This window comes from Poecilia reticulata, linkage group LG8 (genome assembly GCF_000633615.1).
Source record: "Poecilia reticulata strain Guanapo linkage group LG8, Guppy_female_1.0+MT, whole genome shotgun sequence".
NCBI lineage: Eukaryota > Metazoa > Chordata > Actinopteri > Cyprinodontiformes > Poeciliidae > Poecilia > Poecilia reticulata.
Window position 1 is genome coordinate 3,108,495 of NC_024338.1, and position 10,108 is coordinate 3,118,602.

Consider the following 10,108-nt stretch of genomic DNA (forward strand, 5'->3'; position numbering starts at 1 on the left):
AAAATAGAAAAATACTTTTCAATTTGGAACAAATGTATGTTTTCAGTTAGCTTTTTGTGTTGACATATCAATTATGTGTGTTAATTTTACAATATTTTATGAGCAATTAAACAGAACTGTATTTTTTACACAACAGAACACGTACTCACATAAATAGAGTACAGTCAAAAACACTAACTACTTTAATTGAGATTTTGTTGACAAATCAACACAAAGTATAGTGCATAATTGTGCGGGGATGAAGTTTGTGTCTTCCTTACACACTTCAGTGTACATTGGTTTTTGTGGTTGTAAGGCAACAAACTCAAAGATTGAAGTAGTGTAAATACTTTATTGAGATGCTGTAAAATTAAGCGTATAACTTAGCAACTCTAATTATGCTATTTCCTCATCAGAGACAGCTGTTTTAAATATATATGCAGTATATTAATGCAGAAAAACTGTAAATGTGGCAGCTTTTAAACCAGGGGTATCCAAATGCAACTCTGGGGCCATTTGGGTCCTCTAAATTATTTTGTGCGGACCTTAAGCACAATTCATCAGCTCCAGGACCTTCTTGCTGCAAAACAACTGCATCACCCTGCAGCTATAGACATGTAATACTTTGTCACTAAATATTTTATAACTTTTTTATTACATGAGATATACAACTTTTGGAAAAGCTATGAAGCATTTCTAATAAATCTCCTTTTCTGATACTACTATGTAAAATATAATATAACATCTATATACCATGTGTAATATATTATTGTGTAAGCATCATAGCATTAGTAATAATTTAATACAGTTTAAAAACAGTGAAGTGAATGAAATTTTTATAAGGGAAACATTGGGCATTCTATTTTTGTGTTTCCCTGACAAAGATAGAATATAAAGATAACATATTTTTGGTTAAAACATGTTTTTTATTAGTTACACACAGTGGATAGAATAACCATAACTTTTACTTATGTAAGATGTAGGTTGTAGGATATCATGTGTAACATTATTTTGTTAGCATACTGGCAAGACAATAGTAAAATTTGACTGCATTTTTAAAAATAATGAAGAAAATAACATTTTAACAAGGGAAAAAATAGGTACTGTACTTTTGCTTATCTCTGTCTAAGATATAATATATAAAGATAATATAAAGTTTTCACTAGCTTCTTTAGCAAATATAAAATAACATTTGAACAGCAAAGCTTATTGCATTTTTGGTTAAAACATGTTTTTTCTTCATAAGTTGCACACAATGGGTAATGCCAGAAATTTGACACTTCATAATAATATTACTCAAATAAAAAAAAGTAGGGTGTAGTACAACTACCGCTAAAAACAATTTTTTTCAACTGTTAAAGTAAATGTAACTAATTACTACCAAATAATTAATTTATAAAATATACAAGTTTTACCGACTTAAATTGAATTGCTGAAATAACTTGTACACTGATAAAGTAATTTATTTGATATTGTATTTAGAAGCACTAGATGACAAAATCACCAACGGAAGACGTAACCCTACAAACTATGATTTTTCTTCGCCCACAGCACCTCCTAGCGGCTTAATTTAAACTAACAGCCCACTTTAACTGGGAGGAGCGTTTTTTACCTCTAGCCCCTCCCTCCCAATAGTGAGGCCCCTGACGTAGGCGTTCGAGGGTAGCAACAGTTGCCTTGAGACCCCACCGCGCTATAGTGACTGTAGCCGTGGAGACAGTTACTTACCAACGGGCGCAACACTCAGCAACAGCAGCAGCAGCATCTGGAAGTCACCGAGTGAGTTGGAGAGAGGGAAAGAGAGCAGAACTTTTCTCACGGCAAAGGTGATTTTATGTTTATAAAATTTAGAGAGTGATTTCGTTTTCAAGGGAGAAAGAAATGTATGTTCTCGAACGCGTCTTCCTGAATGTAACTTTCTCCTCTTTCTGGCATCCGCCCCAAGTTGCGAACAGCTTTTTTTCCCTTCCGTGAAACGATAACATTTCGCTTCTAATGTTCTCTTTGGAGCTGTTCCCAACTTCTACAGCAGCTTGCTTTCAAAATATATTATTTGTGACTACAAATCCGAACTAATTAATCACTTTACACTTGTTGCTACTTACGTTGTTTAGTAGAAACCGAGACGTGAACGCTCCTTCAGCTCAGTTCCAGCAGGATGGATGGATGAACGTATAGTAAAGTACGGCTAATGCTAATTCCGTTCGCCGACATGTGTGCAACTTCACTTGTGAGTTTAAACGTGGGTGGAGTTGTTCAGGTTTGTTGTGGGGGTTTCATGGAGACAGCACGGTTAAAGTTCGGCCGTTGGCGCGTCGCTTTTTTTGGGCCGTTTAAACAGGTGGAAGAGTAGCTAGCTAGCGTTAGCACCGCTGCTTCTGCTGCTACAACTGTTTCCAACGTCTGCTACTTCCAAACTTATTCAACGTAACGTTCACGACGCAGTTTCTTTTTTTAAAATTAATTAAATATCAAACAGCAAACCGAGCTCTAGTGTGTTTAAACTTTTTTTTTCTAGCAGCGTCAGAGTCTCGTTAAATCGAGTATTTTAGTTGATTTCCATCACATTGAAATCGAGCCTAATTATCATTTTTACATACTGAGATGAACCAAAATGTAACAAAGTTAGGTTGCTGTCAGTATTTCAGGCCTAACTTTAATAACACGATGTGTTGTTACAGCTAGGTGGTGCCACTGCATGGAGATTCTTAAATATTAGTCTTATTCTAGTGTGGCGTTTAAAGTCATTTTATAAATTTTCAGGCATCACCTGACGGTTTACTTAATATTAAGTGATTGGAGTTATCTTTAGACTTGCCTCTTTCACAAATTACTCTTATTAAATAAGTTCTTTAGAGCAAAGTGGTTGTTAATAGGCATTTTGTAGAGGTACACATTTCTCTTTGCTCAACTGGCAGCTATTTTATCTATTTGCAGAGCAGAAAATCCATCTGAATCTCAGCCATAACTCTAAAGAGAAACGTTAGATAAAGTCCCTTGTGATTCTTAGTCACCCTGTCATCCATTTTATAGCATCTTTTGACAGCTAATTATATATATATGAAAAACTTCTTATCCTTTCAGGATTTTGTCTCAGGAGGTACATTATTTCTGTTAACAAAAAACATCTCACCAGATTCGTACTTGTGTTTTATGCTGTTGAAGAGTTTTGTATACAGTGATCAAAGATTTTGTTGATAGTGTCAGATTCTTGTCACTGATTCATCTTCTTTTAATTTTTTTAAAGTTGTTTTTATGAAATCTATAAATAACAGTAAATGTTTTCTCAAATTTCTGAATAAAATGAAAGAACATTAAGGTTTAACCAAAAAGTTGATTGGAAAAATACAATAGTTTCTCTCTAACAGGCAATATTTACAGAGGTCTCTGCATCATTGAAAGTCTCCAAATACTGTAAAATTTTACTGATTGTGGAAAAGAAGAATCTGAGCAATTAAAAACTAAGTTAAAGTACATTACAGCATGTCTCCTTCACAAAGGAATTTCCTTCAATAAGGAAATTATAATCATTAGTTTTCCAAATTTATTTTGCACAAATCCGAATTTGTAAAAAAAAAAAAAAAAAAAAGCAAAACCATATGTTTCCTTAAGCACCTTTAAAATAAATAACTTAATATTTGAGAGGAAAAAGGTTCAGATTTAGTATGACGTGTACTATTAAATTCATTTATTGTAGCTCTACAGGAGCCAAAGTGAGATTCACTCCAGCAGAATCAGATGAAGGGTAAAAATATGCTGCAGTTATTCCATGTTGAGAAATGCACATTGGTATTGTTGGCCGACTCTTCAAGTTGCAGCATCTAATAATCATCTGGCAACGTCACTGTTTCCTGTAACTCTGTGCTTATCCACGCTTCACCTGGAAGTGTGTGTTGACTCCAAATGACAGTTGACAAGACGCTTGAGTGATCATGTTGTGTTTTACACCTCAGGCATTTTTTCTGTGATCAATCATTTACAAATTCCTCAATGTTTGGGCCAGAGGTGACGTCACACTTTGTGTGTCTGTGTGTGTGTGTGTGTGTGTGTGTGTGTGTGTGTGTGTGAGAGAGAGAGAGAGAGAGAGCAATCAGCATTACCCAACTCTGCAATTAAACAGGATTTGTCTATTATTTCAAGGAAAGAAAATGATTACGAGGTTGACATTTTAAGCTTCAATTAGCACTTAGCGCGACAGTTAGCATTGCTAACAGTGGTCTCTGTTTCTAATCTTTGTAGAGGTATTAGATTCTGAATTGTGTGATTTCCAAAATAAAGCATTTCCAGATCCAGCATGTAACATGACTCTAAACAAAGATGCAACTGAGGAACTTTCCTGTAATACCGTTGACATCCAACTCCCTGTTGTAGCAGTCTGAATGATGAGCCGATGAGACTCTAGATAATACAGTTCTGGAAGCTTTTTACCCCATTTGTCCTTCACCGACACTTTAAATAGCTGATTCTTCTTCACTCAGTAACACCTTACACACCAAACAGTGTTGATTTCAATTCCACCTGGCCGTGTTTTTTCTTTATTTAAGACTGAAGCTTTAGCTTGGATCAGAGCAGGACGATATTACATTGACAGGCAGACTCATGTTGCTACTAGATGATTTCTCAGTACATCTCTGTTCTGTTCTTTCAACATGTTTCTAATAAACATCTTTTTTGAATATTTGCACTTGCATATTGAAACACTGAAAGGGTTTTGGATGACTTGGACTACAGATCAAACATTTGGAATCAACTTCAAGTTTCTATTTTTCTTTTGATTTCTGTCTTAAAATCCGAAATTAATTTTATGCATTTTGGTATTTACATTATAAATCAGATTTTGCTTTCATTGATATGTTCCATTTTCCTCAATTCATCTTTAGGTATAAAATATCACATCAAATCTGATTTCTTTGATGTAAAATTAGTTCAGGTATTCTTTATACRATATCAAAGTGAATGTTTTGAAATTTGAAAATATTGCATATGTTTGGGATTCTTCCAGCTACAAAGTTTAACTCCTTTAAACTCTGAAGAAATTTAAAGCTTTGTTTTGAAGTGAGAAACTTTGATTAGTCAGACATTCCTCCCAGCAGCAATAACACCAAATCATAACCGTGATATCAAAGCGATGACTCTGCTGAAACTGCGAAACCTCCACCCGCCCCACCTCCCTGTCTAAGCGTGACACTGTTATGTTTACATGGCAACTTGATACACAAAAATACAGAAGGCATGGAAAGAAAAGGGGTCAGAGAGGGCCAGGGAGTGAAATGTCCTCATCAGGTATATTTTATCTCCCTCCTTGTGGCTGCCCTGCATACCTTCAGTTTGCAGAGGCAGGTCTGAGAAAAGGTATGTGGAAAACACTTGATGGAACAGAGCAGAAGTAATTAAGGAGATTGTTGTTTCTAACTTTCTGTTAGGTCACGTGTCKGCTTTTAAAATTTGAGGAATAACCTATTATAGCCCTAAGCACACCGCTGGCTTGTAACTTGGCAATAAAGAGTTTCTACCCTGTGTTCCACAAAGTATTTTGATGGATTATTGTATTCCATTATCAACTCTTACTCATTTTGCATTTGACATGTTTAATGGATCCCTATGTGTGCAATCAGTAATCACTGTGCAAGCAGTAAGCAGCAGAACAGCTGCAGAGATCTCCTGGGCAGTGGGTGACCTAACACAGCTTTTAGTCAATGTGTGTATGAATTTTTTGTCTGCATTCATATGTGTATGATGTCAGTGTTTGCCGATGATGTATTTAGCTATCTTGATGAAACCATCCACTTAGATTATACAAAAAAAGTTGGATTTGTACAGTATCATAAAACTTGACTAAATATCACAGTTTMCGGTTATTATGGTACTGACATAAACGTTAAAAACAAATGTTTGATTTAATGTAGGGAACAATTATTCCAACTGGTTCATAGTCTTTATGAACCAGTTAGATGGATTTAAAACATCCATCTAAAAACACTTCCAGACATCTGAATTTCTAAAATAGCCTGAAAAAAAGAGTTGGTGCCTTCTTTCATCCAGCTGAGCAGCAGTGTATAGCAACAGGTGGAGAAGGGTTATTAGTTTTTCTATGCTTCAAACAGCTGGARAAATGAGACTAGAAAAATGTAGCTGCTTTCCAAACCGTAATATATATATATATATACTTCTGGTGAGTGTTGTGTGTCAGATAGAGCTGTACTTGCTTTGGAACGTGAGCTCCTTCGCTATTTTTGCTCACATCTTTGTCATATTTTAAGACCGTTTTAATGGTTTATTATTGCAGAACTCGAGTCGTGGCATGTCAGAAAATCACAGAGCGAAACTGAAGGGCTGAGAGAAGAATGCCTCGCGGGGGCTTGTTAAGTAGAAATTAATAGTGCCATTAATGCATTTGAAATGCTACAGGTTCATACTTTCCACAACTCACTGGTCTGTTAAGTGATGCAATATTATCTGTTGATAGCAAAACTGTCTCTCTTGCTTTAAGTTTGTCTGAAAAGATTTTGGAAAATGCGGGTTTTCGCTGCTAGGAAACGGAGAAACAACTCTTGTTGTTCCCTCAGAAAATGCAGTCACTGATTCGCCCTGGTGTAACGGTAACAAGCTGGGGCTTGTGAAATGAAATGTTTTTCAGTCTGTACCCTCTGTCTGAGTGTATGTGTCAGCTACATACCTTGTGTTACACCTGCTTGTTTCGTGGCTACAGAACTGGTAATTAAATTTCCTGCCACAAACTGAAGACAAGGCACCAAGATTTGCATTACAATGACCCACCCCCTCCCTGAGTTCAGGCAGATAGCTGCAGACCCCTATTTGATCCCACTTTTCCTTTGTTTTGTTGAGTTAGAGGCTACTTAAGAGATAGCAGTTTGGTAATAAAGAAAGTCTGTTCATGTGAACCTGCCTTAAACTTCTAAGCAGGCCGTAGATGATTCTTTTGGCTGTTGGTAAAGAATGAATTTGAGGTGGTAGATTTTCTGTTCAGTGTTTCACATAAAACCTTTTAAGTTGTGAGAAACGGTTAGGAAGGAAGAAATAACTTTGTTTCGGTCTAAATGTGGAGGTGAATTTACTGTCTTTAGTGTTGATTTTTAACWGTTTTCTCTTCCTGTGTCTAAATGTGGGTTGTATTGTGTTCTTCTGGGAGGTATTTATTACTTTAGAATATGTTTTTTGCATGGTAATAAAGATTGTGTCATAGTTGTATCCTGTTTCTTGATCAAAAAGCWACCTCTGGCTTTTGTTTTTGTTGGTCAAGAGTGGAAAGCTTCTAAATTAAAGGTAATTATGGAACAAAAACCTCTTAAATTCTGTTAAAGACTTGTTCTGGTTGTTGCTGGTTCKGATGTTCACCTCCCAGCTGGACAGTGATGCTAAACATGTAGCCAGAGTTACAACTGAATGATTTGGATCAAGCATAGTAAACAGACCTAGTAAAAGTCTAGACAAATAATCGGTGGAAAGACTTAGAAATGTTTGTATAGATGGTCTCTGTCAATGTTAACATTTTGTCAATGTTAAGATTACACACATTTAAGATATTTTATTCATGTATGTTTATTATTATTATTGCTTTGAGAATTAAACATGTTCAGYTTTTCTTTAGAGGATTGGGTGGAGCTGCAGTGTTTAAAATCAGCTGCGCTAATTTTACCTTTGCGATCTTTGTTGAATAGCACAAAAGTTACGCAGCTTTGCAGGCAGTTAGTTTGGGTGTAAGACTAAATCATTGAAAATCCATTAGCTTTCTGAAATGGTGTCCTGGAGTCTGTTCATGACAGTTCTTATTAAAACAGAGATAAATTGGATTATGCTTTTTCAAAGCTTATGTTTATTTAGGATTATAGTTTGTTTTTACATGAAAAAAGCACCTCCAGGATTAGTCATTTGATGAAACTCCTCCAACTTTTCACATGAGGGTGTGTATAACCTGGGATGGAGTTTAAAAAATCACATAAAATGAAAAGATCTTCTGAATGTGCTCAGTTTGCTTTTGATTCAATATATTGTACCATTGTAGTTTCGCTGGAAATTGAGCCATTGTGAAGAAAAGAAAATAATAAAATTGTAGGGGATTTCTGGTAGYTAGGATTTACCTACAAGTATTGTGGTAATAAACATGTAGGCCATGTGTATCTGTATCTGCCACAGGCTCTGTGTACATTTGATAAGCATCAAGTACTTAACTCTGAGTCTGACTGTAAGATGTGAGCGCAAAGAAGAGATACTTGGATCTGTCTCAGATTCAAAGCACTGATGGCTTATTGTCAAGTACTTCCTTTAAAGGCAKACTGTAACTACAGTGATAACTGAGCCGTGCCTCTCTGCAGTTAATCCTAGCCAAGAAAGTTGACTCTTTTAGTGCAATATGATGCATATCTTAGGTTTACCAGAGAAGATAAAAGCAACAATTGCTAAAATCTGAGGTATTTTTTGTAAAATGTGTTTCCAGGTTAAAAATGCTGCACAATTTGTTTTTATTTAGCCAAAAGCATTGGGGCCAGGCTAAGAGATTTTAGCTGTAATTGCTAGAATAAGGTCATAACATTAGATTTTTTTAATGAAAGTATGAGAAAGTAATTTTAATTAAAAGAAAACCTTGATGGAGTTAAGTTTTGATGTGGCCAGCTCTTCTAACCAGAAGAGCTGACTTAAGAAGAGCTCTTAAGTAGCCTCTAACTCTTTCCTTCACAGTTATTTGCACAAACTTTACAAAATCCTGCTRCTGATAATAATTTGATTCTAATCTGTTAAAATTTAGATTTGTTAATCTGTTAAAATATTACATCTTTTCTTATTTGTAAAATCAATACCAAAGTATAAGTTAACAAGATGCTYAAAATTGCTCATTCTATTTGTAAATTATTATCCATCTAAGAGTTACCATGAAATTACTACTTAATATTTTTTGTATTACGAGAATAACAATATTATGAATTTATTCTTGTTATTACGKCTTTATTCTGGTAATYTTATGACTTTTTTATTACAATTTTATTCTTATTTCAATTGTCATACGACTTTATTCTCGTAACATTGATTTTTATTCTGGCAATATTATGACTTCCAGCATTGTTGTTATTCTTGTATCATTTCAACTTTATTGTACAACTTCTCGTAATATTCTGACTTTATTCTAATAAAACCTTTTTCTTATAATATTCTGACTTTATTCTTGCAATATCATGACCATTTCCTTTAAGTCCATCATACAAATCAGACTCTTTAAAAAGATTTGCTGTAATTTGTATAACTTTCTGTAACGTACACTTCTAACTTAATCTTTAATCGCTCCGCTAATACTGAATGGCGCTAACTCGGCCTTGTTTACTCAGTAATAACTTCCACGTCAGTGTTTTGCCAGGGCCAGCTCCAGTTTTTACTTTCTGACGGGTGTGATCAGCGATCAGGGCCAGTCAAGCGGRAAATTAGCCAGTTCCGGTCACCAGCCGATTTCTCTATATAATTCTAGTGTGTCATTATTGTAGCTTGACATCAGACAAATAAGTGTGATGGAGAGGAATGCCCACGCATTAATATAATCTGATAGCATCGCTGATTGTCTTCATCTCTTCCCTCTTCCCCCCTTGTTTTCTGTTGGTTGATTTTTCTGGTTTACGTTCAAGACTCAAATTGTGGAATTGTATTAGATCAGCCTCAGATCTAAAGATACCAAATTGTAAGGATGAGGGTAAGGGGTAGATAAAGGTAGGAGGCAGTGGAAATTTGGAAAGGGTTAGATGAGGTATGGTGTGGGGGAGGAGGTGGCGAACATACAATCTCCATGGCAGCAGTTTGATCTTTCTCTCTCCGTGGCTGTCAGGTCTGCAGTGCACACAGTGACAGAGTGGACAGGTTGTGCTGATGACCAGAGGTGGGGAGGGGAGGAGTATTCTTGGATCAGAGGCAGTGGTCGGTTCCTCTTTTCTCTGTTAACCCCCCCAGCTCTGCCATCTGCAGACACCGAGAGCTGCTTTGATTGGATTAGCCATGAATTAATGAGACAAGCTTGAAGAGCAGCTTCTGCTGTGGAAATCTCTCATATCTTAATTTGCTCTTTGTGTGAGCATGTGTGCATCAGATTTGATTTTTCCCTCAAGAATATGCATGATCAAAATGTTTTTTT

The 10,108-nt window shown here is 35.8% G+C and overlaps 1 protein-coding gene across 1 annotated transcript in view; it reads left to right on the forward strand.

Moving 5' to 3' along the window:
* Positions 1–2,126: 2,126 nt before the first annotated feature.
* The window catches only part of rfx2 (regulatory factor X, 2 (influences HLA class II expression)), a gene marked incomplete at its 3' end in the record, with an annotated part of 29,914 nt that continues 21,932 nt past the window's right edge, over positions 2,127–10,108 (forward strand). The window contains exon 1 of the mRNA XM_017306092.1: positions 2,127–2,161. Within this exon, the coding sequence (XP_017161581.1) occupies positions 2,142–2,161 (20 nt within the window). The remainder of the gene's footprint in view (positions 2,162–10,108) is intronic.